Source organism: Syngnathus acus, chromosome 15, assembly GCF_901709675.1.
Source record: "Syngnathus acus chromosome 15, fSynAcu1.2, whole genome shotgun sequence".
Lineage (NCBI taxonomy): Eukaryota > Metazoa > Chordata > Actinopteri > Syngnathiformes > Syngnathidae > Syngnathus > Syngnathus acus.
In genome coordinates this window covers 63,395-78,436 of record NC_051100.1, presented here as the reverse complement: position 1 = coordinate 78,436, position 15,042 = coordinate 63,395, and the positions used below count along the sequence as shown (strand labels likewise).

The 15,042-nt window shown below is 44.2% G+C and overlaps 3 protein-coding genes across 3 annotated transcripts; 2 read left to right on the top strand and 1 right to left on the bottom strand.

Moving 5' to 3' along the window:
* Positions 1 to 191: 191 nt before the first annotated feature.
* On the top strand, positions 192 to 9,125 carry nvl (nuclear VCP like). The gene is made up of 24 exons (XM_037270852.1): positions 192 to 502; positions 1,016 to 1,077; positions 1,251 to 1,318; positions 1,806 to 1,858; positions 1,947 to 2,037; positions 2,112 to 2,154; positions 2,591 to 2,764; positions 3,123 to 3,216; positions 3,542 to 3,630; positions 3,823 to 3,957; positions 4,093 to 4,194; positions 4,271 to 4,388; positions 4,649 to 4,793; positions 4,901 to 5,201; positions 5,265 to 5,483; positions 5,579 to 5,683; positions 5,949 to 6,011; positions 6,281 to 6,400; positions 7,014 to 7,113; positions 7,567 to 7,673; positions 7,964 to 8,040; positions 8,334 to 8,419; positions 8,631 to 8,728; positions 8,958 to 9,125. The coding sequence occupies exons 1-24, from the start codon at positions 235 to 237 to the stop codon at positions 9,000 to 9,002; spliced, it is 2,763 nt and encodes a 920-aa protein (XP_037126747.1). The 5' UTR covers positions 192 to 234; the 3' UTR covers positions 9,003 to 9,125.
* Positions 9,126 to 9,531: 406 nt separating this feature from the next.
* On the top strand, positions 9,532 to 13,297 carry cdt1 (chromatin licensing and DNA replication factor 1). Its single transcript, XM_037270856.1, has 9 exons — positions 9,532 to 10,312; positions 10,406 to 10,635; positions 10,724 to 10,918; positions 11,016 to 11,161; positions 11,441 to 11,541; positions 11,609 to 11,797; positions 11,882 to 12,025; positions 12,314 to 12,515; positions 12,632 to 13,297. The coding sequence occupies exons 1-9, from the start codon at positions 9,602 to 9,604 to the stop codon at positions 12,793 to 12,795; spliced, it is 2,082 nt and encodes a 693-aa protein (XP_037126751.1). The 5' UTR covers positions 9,532 to 9,601; the 3' UTR covers positions 12,796 to 13,297.
* Positions 13,122 to 14,952, bottom strand: aprt (adenine phosphoribosyltransferase). Its single transcript, XM_037270870.1, has 5 exons — positions 14,743 to 14,952; positions 14,372 to 14,475; positions 14,015 to 14,148; positions 13,423 to 13,501; positions 13,122 to 13,345 (listed from the first exon to the last, which is right to left on the bottom strand). Exons 1-5 carry the CDS (start codon positions 14,829 to 14,831, stop codon positions 13,206 to 13,208), a joined length of 546 nt encoding a protein of 181 aa, XP_037126765.1. The 5' UTR covers positions 14,832 to 14,952; the 3' UTR covers positions 13,122 to 13,205.
* Between the last annotated feature and the right edge of the window lie 90 nt (positions 14,953 to 15,042).

Here is a 15,042-nt window from a genome sequence, read left to right as displayed (position 1 = left end):
CCATCCATTTTCTGTAGAGCCTGTCAATTTGGACACAGCTAGCGCAAGGAATCAGTAGACTCGGGACGTGACAACGGACTCGTTTCCGCTTTTTTTTGTTTGTTTTGGTTTTAATTTCGTGAGGTAATATTTCTGCGAACACGTCTCACAGGTCTGTTTTGCATCTTCTAAAAAACATTTTTTTTAAAAGGGGAGGGGGCATAGCTCTTCCTTGAACGAGTGTTTTTACAAGCAATGCCGAAACGAAAATGCACCTTCACGGTGGAGTTGAATCAAAAATTCCCGTGCTTTCGCCAGGGTCGTGATCCTCATGAAGCAGAGTGCTTGATATGTAAGACAGGCACTTTTGTGTCTGTGGCAAATAAAGGTGCCAACGACCTGCAGGCACACATCAATTCAGCCAAGCACACAAAAGCAGCGAGGGCCGAGAGCTCATCATCCAAAGGCACAGATTTCGTCGTTGTGACCAAGTCCAAAAGTGGAGCCGTCACTGCAACACAAGGTAGTTATGCTTTTCGTACAGTACATGTACGTTTGACATTGACCAGACTACATAGTAACGTCCCCAATTCTTAGAAACTTGGCCAAATATACACCGTTTTGTTCTTTAGAGGGACAACTTGCTGGAAAGCATTTTAATTTTCATGTCTCGTCCCGACATGTGGGGAACACGTGCTTCATATCAGCTTTGTTTGTGCTGGTACGGTTGAATGAAAGTTAAAGGTAGCTATAAATTGCGCATAATCATGATGTTGACTTAATTACTCTTTGGAGGCAAGTAAGCTTTAAAAAAAAAAAAAATCTTGAATCTTGAAATGTTTTGCCGTGACTGGCAATTCTACTGCGAGCGTTGTTTGGCCGTGACCTTTTCTTTAAAAAAAAAATATATATATAATAATAATTGAAACTGTTGCGTAACATACGTACAAAAAAAGAAGTCTCTTTGAGTCATGTGTCAAACCAAACTGGAGAAACTTTCAATTTTCTTTTTCTCATTTAAATGTCTCCAAATCAGAGAGCATGAAGAACCGAGGTGCTGGCTGCCTGGATGTTCGGCTCAGACAGCGATTGGAACAGGTATGTACGTCTTCTCTTCCCGTTGCCTGTTTGGACTGTATTTTTTCAAGTATGAAAGTTGTGACTTACAGTCAGTCCACCCATGCCCTCTAGTGCGTCTTGGAAGTTTCAATAGGATGGTGTTTGAATTGGTCAGAAACCCTAATCTGTGTTCAATTTCAATTCTTTTTCAGTATTTGGCTTCCTGCACTAATGGTGTAGATCTGTGCTCCGCTGCACTAGAACTTCAAAAACAATACAGGTAAGGTTATCAGTAGGGATGCAGTGTGTGTGTGTGTGTGTGTGTGTGTGTGTGTGTGTGTGTGTGTGTGTGTGTGTGTGTGTGTGGTGTGTGTGGTGTGTGTGGTGTGTGTGGTGTGTGTGGTGTGGTGTGGTGTGGTGTGGTGTGGTGTGGTGTGGTGTGGTGTGGTGTGTACTGTACATTTTAAGAAGTTAAAGTGTATACGTTATTTTTTGGGTCAAATGTATCTTTAGATGTCACACCCAAATTTGTATTTAGAAAAACAAGGGTTTGACTTCACTTTTGTACTTCTTTTGGGCGCAATCAAAGTCACAATAAATCTCGTCAAAATGGTCCAATTTGAACTGTGCGCATTGCTCAATCCTTAAATTCAACAGCAATATTTAGGCATTGGGAAGATGATTAAATCCAAATACTTCATTTTTTCTTTGAATGAAGTTTGCCGTTTTATCGTTTTCATGCTCATTTGAAAAATTGTTCTTTGTAGAATGGAGTATGGTAGAAGAAACAAGACGGCATTCAGAATTCAAGTTGAGAAAGGTAGGTAGTATCAGAATGGCAGCTTTCCCAAATGAAAAGGAGAGTTGACATTTTAATGTCTACATCTTTGTTCCCACTTTGCTCCCAGTATACCAAGCAATCAAATGGGAGTCTGGGCTGGATGAAGTGGAAAATGCCCAGCTGACAAAGCGAACGAAGCACGTCCACGATGAATCCAGGTAATTAGGGCACATTCAGCTGCATCTCTGCGGTTGACATCGTGCGCTGACATCATGGCGTTTGGGCTTCATAGTGACGACGACAGCGGCAATTCAGAAGATGGACTGGATCATCCTGTAAGTGACTCTTTCCCTGCCACAAGTCACGCTTGGCGATATTATTTGTCATTGCAAAATGACTATTGTTGCTTTAGATAGCAGGAGCTGCATACTTTGGGCTAGGAAAGCCGAATAAATCAGACTGACGATGTATACAACACCCTTTGACGGGACGGATAAAGGTAGAATTAAAAGCAAAAATGTTTCTAGAAATAAACTCGGGTTGATGTGAAAGCCACAGGTGGAAGCTCTCAAATGTAGTAGGTATGTAAAAAAAAATCCGTACTTGCTTGGAATGTAGTGTATAGTACGTACTGTTGTTCTGCAACATGGATACGTATTCAGAGGAAGTGACAATGAGTTGAAAATGAAGCTAAGTGGTATTGTTTAGCGTGGCCCAAAAACACCTTGGCGTTCATGAGTGACTCTTTGTCATCTTTCTCACCTCCTGCAGAACAGCAGTCACATGAACAGCTCCCTTGCGTCTCTATACCGGAACGCCGATTCGAGCGAGATGCCTGATGCCGCCGGTAAAGTGTCCACAGGCGGCTGGTTCATTGATCGAGGCAAAAGGTCTGCAAAGAACAACATCTTCATCGACCTGAGCCAAGATCAGCCGAGTGACGCAGTAAGCGTGAACTGAAGCGCACACAAGCGAGCGACACATTTGCTCCGATTGACTTGCACCTTTTTGAGTCTACTTTGATAAATCTCCGAGTTGAGCATCAAATGCTAATCTAGAGGTTGGATGCCCTCTAAGAGAATTGAAAAACTCGCCATCTATGGATAGGTCCGATGCCATTGGAGTGGTTGAAAGCCATAAAAGCAAAGTTATCTGCCCAACTTGGGACGTCCAAGTCTTCCTTTTTTCATATTGCGCCAGGGTGAAGTCATCTGATGGCTTTCTGTTTCAACATAGTGGCTAGTTCGACGAGAGTTACTTGTGGAAACGTTTCTAGTTTTTTTTTTTTTTTTGGGATCAACAGAAAGAAGTTTCAACATTGGAGTCCTCCAAAAGGTCAGCAAAAAGGAAAAAGAGCCCTGAAGAAAATGCAACGAGCCTGGCTTCCAGCAAGAAAGGTCAGGAACTCCTACTCAAGTAGAAGCATTCCGATTTGACAACGCCGGCCGGGGCTAGCTAGATTTGAATTCCGAGTTGGCCACGTGAACAAAGAAGGATCCCCCCGTTTCCCCATTGGCTTCAAAAGTCAATTGGCACCAAAGTTTCCATGGACAGCTGTTGGCAGGCAGGCAGGCAGCCTCTGTGCAGCTCAAGTGCCTTTTCACCAGGGTGTGTCTTTTTGCTTTCACCGCTGCTATGCTCACCAGACATGAAATGAGCAGCTGTCAACAGTTGTCAAGATGCATCCGGATGCAAACAATTCCAATCTTATTGAAAATGCAGGAACACCCTTGGAAAAATCCAGATGGACAAAGTTGCAGTATCCCACTCTTAAGTTTGAAGACGTTGGTGGTAATGAAGAGACATTGAAGGTAAGTAAGACTTTTCATCAGTACTGTTAACACAATATACTACGTACGTATTCTGTACAGTAACACCGAAAATATTCATCGTACTGTCGTCATTTTTTTACTCCAGTCCTGCCTGGTTTTTCTGCTTTGTGTTTTGACGTCAATCCGTGCGACGCCTTCTTTCTTTTGACTCCATGCCCCTATTTTCTTCAGGACGTGTGTAAACTGCTCATCCACATGCGGCACCCCGAGATATACCAGCACCTGGGAATGGCTCCTCCGAGGGGCTTTCTCCTCCATGGACCTCCCGGCTGTGGCAAGACTCTGCTGGCACAAGCTGTGGCAGGGGTGAGTTGAGCTCCACCACATTCCAAGATGTTGCTGGCATCCATCACAGGGGATCAATGCAATCCTTTTCAGCACATGCATCGTATTGTGAAGTTAGGGATGGCTGACTGTATGTGTGTGTCCATTCCATGTCAGGAACTGGACCTGCCCTTGCTCAAAGTGTCCGCTCCGGAACTAGTGTCTGGAGTATCAGGAGAGTCGGAGCAGAAGCTCAGGGAGCTCTTTGACCTCGCTGTGGTTGGGCTACTTGATTTGACAAACAAATCCACGTCCATGTGTCCAAATTGCTGTTTGAAGCATCTTTCTGTTGCAGAGCTCAGCTCCGTGTATCCTGTTTATTGATGAGATCGATGCTATAACACCAAAGAGAGAAATGGCCTCCAAAGACATGGAAAGGAGGATTGTAGCCCAGCTCCTCACCTGCATGGATGGTAGGTAGCTACATGCAAGCAAACATGCTGGCACGCACGTACGTGGACAGAATTGGCCTGAATAAGAAGCATTTCTGCCAAAACAATGTCTATATACTAGTATGCAGCGGACCTGAATAACGCTCCTCTTTATATAGTCGATTCACAAATCATTTGGTTTTTATGAATAGTGCAATAAATGCAGTTATCGGAGAGTTGGTTGAATTTCAAGTTGAAAGTGAGATCTTGTTTTTTTCCCCTCCTCCCTCACCTCCTGACAGACTTGAACAGCATGTCATTTGCAACGCAAGTGCTGGTCATCGGCGCTACCAATAGGCCCGACTCCCTGGACCCTGCACTGCGTCGGGCCGGACGCTTTGACAGAGAGATATGCCTCGGTATCCCGGACCAACAATCTCGACTCAGGTCGGTGAAGAGCCATCCAGTGTAAAAGTTGTCAGGAACTTCCATCTTGGAGCAGTAACTTGTTTCGCGTTCTCACCTATAGCCAAGCAAATGTGGTGTTTTGTCAGGATTTTGAAGACTCTGTGTCGGAAGCTGAAGATTCCAGAAGGTTTTGACTTTGGCAAGCTGGCTCGCCTCACCCCGGGATACGTGGGTGCGGATCTCACGGCGCTTTGCCACGAAGCGGCCATGAATGCGGTCAACAGGGTTCTCTTGGCGGTCAAAAGGCCAGAGGAAATCAAAAGCGAGGTCCCGGACCACGATTGGCCGCCTGCTACGGAAGCGGCGACAAACGACAGCGGCGAGCAGCAAAAGCGTCCGGCGTGGCCTCCTAAGAACGCAGCAGCGGCTGACGACGAGCATCTGCCGGTAAGGACCTACCCCGACCGGATGGATATGGTCAAGCTCCATCCGGGACTCGCTTTCTCTCAGGGGGAGCTGCGGCACCTGCTGCGACTGCTCAAGAACGCCAACACCCTAGCAGAGAACGAGCTGAGCGGCCTCTCGATGATCATGTCCGACTTTGAGGCGGCTCTTTCCCACGTGCAGCCTTCGGCCAAGAGGGAGGGCTTTGCCACCGTGCCTGATGTCACCTGGGACGATGTGGGAGCGCTTCATGAAATAAGAGAAGAGCTTACAATGGCCATCTTGGTAAAGCGCTTTGACTTGCATGTATAGATATGTAACTAGTACAGTAGATATGTAAATGATGGCATCTAACAGCATACTATGTGTCATGCACGCAGGCTCCAGTGCGCTCCCCTGAGCAGTTCAGGGCTCTCGGGCTGAGTGCGCCATCAGGACTGCTGCTGGCTGGTCCCCCGGGCTGTGGAAAAACCCTTCTCGCTAAGGTTCTCCAAGACACAAACGCTAACATGTCACTATTAAGGTTCTCCAAGACGCAAACACGACTAACATGTCAATATTGTGCTACACAGGTCTGTATTATCAATTGGCTTAGAACTATTGTTCTCATAGTCAGTTTGATTGAAGTAATCCCATACTTTCTTGTCACCAAGTTTTGTTCTGAATTCATAACGAGTGCAACTCCAATTTGGCAAAATGTCAGAAAACCATGTTTTGCACATTGCCTGTTGTTTGAATGCGTGGTTCCAGGCGGTGGCCAACGAGTCGGGTCTCAACTTCATCTCTGTCAAAGGTCCAGAGCTTCTCAACATGGTGAGTGAGTCACAGAGCACGCGGCTGGATAGATGGGTGTCGCGGCGCAGTACTCCAGACTAGCTTCTTGACTGCACGTTGATAGGGTTAGGACATTTGCTACGCTGTTGTTACTCTGTGAAAATCTGTCATTTTGCCCAATTTTTCTGACATGACGCCAATCATAATGTGTACACGTGCGATCACGAAGCGACCAGGCCTTTTTGTAGCACGCCATCAGCCGAATACTGAACCGTCACTGCCTGTGTGTGTCCTTTCTTTTTCTTCAGTATGTTGGTGAAAGTGAGCGAGCGGTGAGACAAGTCTTTCAAAGAGGCCAAAATTCTGCTCCTTGCGTCATCTTTTTTGATGAAATTGATGCTTTATGTCCTCGACGTTCAGGCCACGAGGTAAGGACACGTGTGCTAGGTATTTGCACACCAACGGCTTGCCCGTCAAGTCCTTTTGTTTTCCGTAACAATAGTATCTGGTTTCAACATGCTATTCTGATTAATAGCTTGCAAACAAACAAAGTCTTTCTTTCAGCACTCTTGAAATGACTGAGAGAGATATCGGGGCGTGATCACGCAACCATCAAGCATTTCGTTATTGAAACGAAGGCTGGCTATATTGATCACCGATTTTTTTTTTCTCATGTTCATTTGTGCACACTAATAGTTGCATAATAAGTGTGCACACAAAGACATTTTCCCAAGAAAGCCAGAATCTCACTTTTACTCTCTGAAATATTCAAGTTTGGGGTTTTGAACGTTTTGGTTGACCGAGAGCACTGGAGTTGGTCCGACCCAAAATGAATCCTCAAAATGACAACTTTGCTAATAATTGTGCACACGGTGGTGGAATGCCCAAATCCATCCATCCATTCTCTAGCGCTTCTTCTAAGAAGGTTAGCAAATACTACCCGACTGGTTTCCAATTATTCCTAGAATTGAAGTTGCATCGTAAAATGAATGCCCGCATCTTTTTACGGTCCGCTTTGAAACTCCTGTTGTTTCCATCCAGTCAGGAGCCAGCGTTCGCGTGGTGAACCAGTTGCTAACAGAAATGGATGGCTTGGAAAGTCGGCGACAAGTCTTTATTATGGCTGCGACCAACAGACCAGGTAATGATCCGGCTTTTGGAAAACCCATATTAATCTTTTATTATATTCATGTATGGCCAGCCCAAAACAGCCTCACCATGCGCCAACCCAGTGGGACTTATTTGTCCAAACGCAGAATGTTTCCACCCATACTTAGTGCCAATCTGACCAGGGAGAATGGGAGGGCTTTGGGATTCTCCATGGTGCAGCAGTGCGTGTACACCAGCATAATGACGTCGTCACCTATTCACATTGGCTAAATACATGTTTCTTGGAAGAGAGTGAGACTCCAACGCCCACCGCCAAGCCAAACAAAGAAAGTTGATCAAGTGTACTGTACTAATCATGGTGAAGCCTCACAGTTACGAGCAACTTTGATTGGGCGGGGGTGTTACTCCTTGCTTCTGTGGTTGAATAGTTAACATCATTTTTGTTTTACTTCATAAGACGAAATAATTGTTCCTTTTTTATCAGATATCATTGATCCTGCCATTCTGAGACCGGGTCGTCTAGATAAAACATTGTATGTGGGTTTGCCACCCCCAGCTGACCGACATGCAATTCTGCTTACCATTACAAAGGTAAAGCATATGACTTTTATACTTTGCTTTACATTACATTGACCAGGGCTGTGTAAATGTTTTCGTTTGAGGGCTGCATTCATTAAAAGGCAAGGATTCAAAAAGCCGTCAAGCAAACAATATATATTGTTCACAATATTGGTTATTTTGAAAAACTGTTACTTAACAGCTGTCTGTTAAAGCTGATAGGACAAATTGTTTCACTCACAAATAAGGGTCATGCACATTATAGAAATGATATAATCATCCAATTGTATATATATTTTTTCATCTTTTTATCTATCCTATAGAATGGAACCAAACCTCAGCTGGACCAAGATGTTAGTCTGGAAGAGATTGCTTATGATGAACGCTGTGACTGCTTCACGTAAGTCTCAAATGGAAATGTCTGCAGTCTTTTTTTTTTTTTTGCACGCACACACACACGCACACACGCACACACGCACACACACACACACACACACACACACACACACACACACAGGTCCCCAAGTGACTGGCGGATGTTGTAGCAACAAATGTATTATTAAGCCTCTGTTTAGAATATGGGTATTCAGTAATACTGTTATAGCACTCTGATTACATGCTTATTCAGTCTCTACCTGTTGGTCTGTTTTTTTTTTTTTTTTAATCCTAATTGAATCTATCAATTTGCTACAGAGGTGCTGACCTGACTGCATTAGTGAGGGAAGCATCAGTTAATGCTCTGAAGGCCTACCTGAAGTCCCAGCCTATTCAATCGTCTGGTAACTTCAATTCTATTGTATAATGTAATTTGTCAAACGAGCTCCTTCAAGCTTTTTATAATTTAGGTACATTTTCATTGACTCTGATTAATGGTAAGACTAAATACCAAATTATTGTATACCTGCAGCCCATATACTGTATTTGTAGTGTTTTTAAGGGGGAAAAGAGGGAACAGGAAAATAAGTGTTAAAAAATGTTTTTTTTACACAGGCCATACATTCTCCTTTGAACCTGTTGCTGATATCAGAGTGAGCAAAAAGAATGTGGAAGATGCCTTAAGAAAGGTTAAACCATCAGTGTCAAAAAAGGTAAATGATCAAAAGTGGAATTGATAACCGTATCATCCATCCACTTGAATCAACGCTATGATTCATCCTCGTTTGGCCTACTTCACGTAAATGAAATTAGCAAAAAAAAAAAAAAAAGACCATTACAAAGTAGTAAATGCCATCTGACGAGGTATTATTATTTTGATCCACCTTTACCTAAAAAATATCATGCAACATGCAGTGACTCAACACATGTATTTCTTTGCAGGACCAGATGATGTATGAGCAGCTGAAAATTGCCCTGAGAGGATAAGTGCAAGACCAAATAAGGATTCCCAGTAACAATTTACAATTCACCATCATAAAAAAAATGCTCTTTTATTACAATATAGACATTTGTAGACCTCATTAAATTTCTACATTGGAAAAAAAGTGACGCAAATGTTTTGCTATTTTGAATCAGCTATATGTATATTTTCAATCTGTTTTTTCCTTCTTTTGAATAACATTACTAATCAAGCACACTTCAACTTCAACAACGAAATTTGCATTTCAAATGTTCTCTTCTTGGTGTATACAACTCGTTAATTTTGTAACGTCTTAGAATTCAAATCTTTATATGGGGACCTTTATCTGATATGACATTAAAATTAATGAATTAATTCGATAAAATAACTACAAATCCTGTAATTGTATTATTATTTCTAATCGCCTGACAGCATATGTACACACTGTCAAGCTTGAGACAAAGGACAAAACCACTTTAAAACATAATGAATGGCCAATGAAGGCACAAGCGATTTACCACGAACTACCATACGGACAATTTTATTTTTTTACAACTTTTACCAAGTGCATGCCGTACATGTTTTGCTGTAGAGACAGAAAATAACATGGCGGAGAGAGAAAGCAATGTGGTATTCCAATCGGACTGGATTAGAGATTGGCAATGTAAAATGGCCGTTGGTGGCTTCACCCCTCCGACGCCAAATGTGCGGCATAGTAGGGGCGGGGCGGATGTGTGGGCGTGGTTTATTCCATTCCGCGGGAAAATCGCTTGTTCTTCCTGTTATCACAACCGGTCGGCAAGGTGGGCTTTCATTAGGCTACGACTCCAGGCTGCTCAAGTTTTCACAGGGCTTATTAATCATGTCGCAGGCTCTGGTAACAGATTTCTTCTCTCGTCGTAAGAAAAGGACGGCCGATTCGGTCAAACCGAGTTGTGCTGATGCTGCTGCTGCTGCTGGTCGTGGCTCGTCCCAAAGCAGCGCGGTCAAAACAAGAGCAGTCGCCTCTTCCTCTTTAAACGAAGACCTTTTCTCGAAGTCGTCACCAAGTCAAGTCCGTGATGACCTTCTTCCAATCGTCGACGCGGTAGCAAGTTTACCGAAAGGAGCGTCTGATCTTTGCAAGAAGCTCAAAGATAACCCCCCCACAGCTCGGATTCCAAAGCGAACCTCTCCAAATGCAAAACTCGGGACGGACGCAGTGTTGGGCTCCACGGAACACAGCGCAGCAAAGAAGCGTCAAATGGAAGTTTGTTCTCTCGACACAATGAAGGTTCAAGCAAAAACGACCAAATTGAGCAGAAAAAAACGTATCCCCGCTCATCCCAACGAACAGGTAGTGTTTTGGTTCCCAGACAATGTTGCCGCCTCTTTTTTAGCTAAATGTACGACATATGAGCTTGCCAAAAACTTTCACTCCATCTTTCAGGCTCATTGTGGAGAAACGATTACGTCCCATAATCCGCTCCTTCATCGGCTCAAAAAACAAGCCGATGACTCCGGCACGACTTGTGTTTCGCCATCATCCGTTTCATCCTCCGTTGCTGTGTCAAGGGCAGCTGTGACACGAGCCAAAGAGCTTGCAGCTAAAGCTAAGAAGGCCAAGGAGAAAGACTCGGAGGATGAAAAGTTACAGAAAGAGCTGCAATTTGAGGAGAGGTGAGCTTGGCATTTTTCTCGTTCATGCAGTAACGTTTCCAGTCCAAGATAGAAAAGTCAACTCACCCTAACCCCCCCCGGCTCACAGGGTTCACCAGCCAGCATACCAGAAGTATCACAACCTAGCCCAGGACACTCCCCCGGGCCTCTCCCTGCCCTACCACTTCAAGATGCTGGCTGAGATGTTTAGGAACACGGACACGGTGGTCGCCATGCTTTTCAACCGTTTGGAGACTGCCACTTTGGCCAAGATCAAAAAGGGAGTCCAGGACATGATGCACAGGTAAACGTGAGCACACTGGAAGCAGGGACTCGCTCAGGGAGGCATGGCTGTCGCTGGATGCTAGCGTATTTACAATTGTATCTTTTGGTATCTGCAGACGCTTTGAAGAACACCACATTGGCCAAATGAAGACTGTCTTCCCTGAGGCCTACGCCTTCAGACAGGAAAAGAACATCCCAACATACAACAACTGTATCAAGAAAAGCAGCTACCAGCTGACTGTGGAACCTGTACTTTTCTGTGGTTAGTAAACCTTTCCGTTTCATCTTCCTCGCTTACTGTGGCATGTGTAATTTTGCTCCAAGCCCTCTGTGGCCACTTCACGTCAGTCCACATTGGAAAAGCCAAGGCCATTTTGAGCTGTTGTCGACGTAAGACTTTCTCTCTCGGCGTTTGTGTAAGATAAATGGATTCATAGCCAATCGTTTTCATTTATTTTTTTGCCACAAGTCGTCTGCTCACGAGATTGTCCAGGCCAGTGGATGCTGATAAATTCACTCAATGTCCATTTATCATTTCTAGGCCAAAAGGAAGGTCGACCCGCATTGACGGCCTCTGATCTTTTGGAGAGACGACGCATCTTCCATCACAAGCTGCTTTCCATTGTCAAACAGCACCACAAGGTCAGTTGGACGTATTTTTGCTTTGGCAACAAACTGAGGTCTTCAAACCCAATGCCTTCATTTGCAGCTTTTCCTCTCCTCGTTAAAACCTCCACTTTGCGTGCCAGAAGACAAATTGACGCGCTGGCACCCGAACTTTAACGTGGACACGGTCCCAGCTGTGCAAGCAAGCTTACTGCCGCAACCTCCTCGCGTGGACAAACTGGCAACTGCACAGGAGGTTTTGGACAAGGCCCAATCTCTCATCACACCCAAGGTCTGGCAAAATAGATTTTCTAGAGTATTAACCCATTTTCAGAGGAAATGAAATGGGATTTGTTTGTTTTTTTTCCTCACCCAGATGGAGAAAGCACTGGTTTCTCTGGTTGAGAAGGCAGGAGATAAAAAAGAGACGTCGCCACAAAATGTGACCCGCGAGCAAGCATCAGCTTCACTTTGTATTCCAAATGTCCTGAATGGAGTGTCGCAGTCCTTGTTAGTCAGAGTAAGTAGTTTACTTTTGTTGTTGTCGTCGTCGCCGCCGCACCATTGGCACAATAATTATCATGATACCATGTAGTCGTTTGTTAGCGCACCCTTGTGCCCCCCCCCCCCCCCCCCCCAATGATTCGGACCCATCTAAAAAAAGGCTCGTCTCGCTGGGCATGCAACTGATCCGGTCAACCAAAAAAGAAATTTTTGCGTGCGAGTCTTGTGTGTATTGTTTCAATGGATAAGGTCAACAGTGTGCAAATTTGTGCCGCATGACAGAATTTTCTTCTTTTTCTTCTAGATTAGGGCAAAGGAAGCCCAGAAGCTGCAGGCAGCCATGACTCGAAGTCCATCTCAGGAAGAACGTCTCTCCATGATGTCCCGGCTCGGGGAGCTAGCTCGGATTCTTCGGAATGTTTTTGTGTCTGAAAAAAAACAAGCTTTAAATATGGAAGTCCTTTGTAAGCGGATGGTCACCAGCTCCAGATCAGCTTTCACTTCAGGTTAGTCGCCACCAAAAAGATTTTTGTTTGTGTATCATCTGGAAAAGTGCACTCTGTTCTTCTCTCCTAAAGGATTTATTCTCTCTCTCTCACACTCTCTCTCTCACTCTCTTTAGGTGAAATGGAGAAACACATCCGATTGCTGGCGGAGCTCAACCCCCAGTGGCTCTCCATACATCCAGTCAGGAAGGACTTGTACCTTAAATTGAACAAGCACTTGGACCTGAGTGTAATTCTGGACAAATTGACTTGTAACCTTGGCCAAGAGGAGAAATACTAACTGCAATTTGGTGAGCCCGTCACATGAACTCGATCACCTCATTCATGAAGGGCTGCTATGCAAATGTTTAAGGAATCGTGTTTTGTTCCCCTCAATTTGTTGTATTGCTTGCAGTTTTTTATACGGGTATAGCTGTAGATAATTGATACTTTTGTGAGCAAGTATTAACGAGCAAAAATTAAAGGAACACAAACACCTCACGTCATCTGAGAAAGTTAGCGTTGGACAGGAAGGCGAATGTTTGGCTCCATTTACTTCTTAATGAATGACACGCGGCGGTCGTGACACTTTTTGGGAGGGTTAAAAACAGCCTCACAAACCCACTTTTGAACACTGTTTAGTTAACTTTTACTATACCTCCATCAATGAATTGTCATTATTCATTTGAAAAGATCGTATATATTTTGTGGTCAGTACTGAACCAGAGAGAATACACTGTGCGCTTTCAGTTTGTCAACGCCTTTCAGTTCCGTCAGCTCAATCACCACCATGCAGCCTTGAATTTTGGCGTGTCGTTTCTTCAGGAGTTCACAAGCTGCAAACAGAGTACCTAGAGAAGCATTGAAAACACATTCAGAATGGCGCCCAGAGAAACATTTGGCTTGGACAGCAAATAAAAGAGCTCACCTCCAGTTGCTAGAAGGTCATCAACAAGCAGTACTTTCTGCCCCGGTGTGACTGCATCCTCTTGGATCTCTGCTTCTGCCTGAAACCGTACCATCAATTGGATGGATACCTAGAACCAAATGCGGTGGAAATGTCCACCGCGGACTGGTCCCGAGTAGACAAAAAAATTCCCCACTACAGCAAAATCTATTTATTACCTCTCAATCCTAAACACAGATTATTATTATTATTTTTTTTTAATATAGAATAGAACTACGCAGTTTAGAATCGTGCGAAATAAAAGGCGGACTGTATTGCATGACACTGAATCCCTGCTTCCTGGCGTAGGCAACGAAAGGAGAACTGTGTGCTTACCAAGCCAGCACTGGTGTCACCAATGACTCATGTTTATTTCCACTCTTGCAAGATCAGGCCAGGCCAAAGTGAGCCTTGGTCACGCGATTAAAACAAATCAAAAGGGGGGTGGGGGCTTGCATTCACGGTGTTACGAAGGCCAAACTGACACCACTACTATTTCTATTAAAGCAGGAAATTTAGTGGCTTCATGACACATTCGGCAGCGTTTGTAGTGTAACTTCTTGTGCGCTAGTACCTTGCCATACTCCAAATCGTAGGCCACAGACACGGTGGCTCCTGGGAGTTTTCCTTTCTTCCTGACCATGACAAAGCCAACTCCCAGCCGCTGGGCAAGAAGAGGGCCAAAGAGGAAACCACGCGCATCTAAACCTACCAGTCAGACACAAAACATAGTATGGCTTTGTACTCTGCCGAGATCATCCTGATAACAGTGCGGGCACTACTGTGACTAACAAGAATTCTGAGCTACTTTTTTTTTATTATATAATCAATTCGGATTAGAGCCAAAACTTTTGGTAGCCACTACAATAGAACAGATTTCTTGCAAATCAGATCGTCTACATTAGATGGTGATTGAAGTGAGGCTTCTTACCTACAATCAGATCCACCTCCCACTTTTTGTTTTTTACATGCTCTTCAAAGAGGTCAATAACTGCTGTTAAGGCAGTTGGCTCCTTCAGGATGGGAGAGATATCTCTGGAGGAGACACACAAATGGATATTTTATATTCATGAGAATCAGTGAGCCATACCAGTATTAGGTCAAATAGCAGTCCAGAATGTGGCATTAAAATTTGCTAGAAAATCAATCTGATCATATTTCATTTATAAGTGAGCGTGCACAAGTATACAGTCATATCTGCACAAGTTGACAAAAATACAAAAAAATTGAGCAAGTTCAGAATTCTTTTCACCTCAAAACCTGCTTCCGGGTACTCACTCGCGCATGTGATCGATCTGTTACCTGAACAAGATGCCCTTCTTAGGAAAGTCTGGAACGGCATGGATATGCCGACGAAGCAGTTGAATTTGGGATTCTGAGCGGCCTTCCATTGAAGTGACTAGCACTGATCCTCAATGTCCACTTACATGGACTGCTGTTTGCTATACGCTTGTCTTAAGCATACAAACAGTCTTATGACAACCGTCGCACGATCCGAGGCGCGCATGCGTCCTGAATCGCAAACGACGACAAGAACACTAGGTCAAAATATATATCTATTTTTTTGAAATTACAAAAACAAAAGACTATAGCTGACCTCCT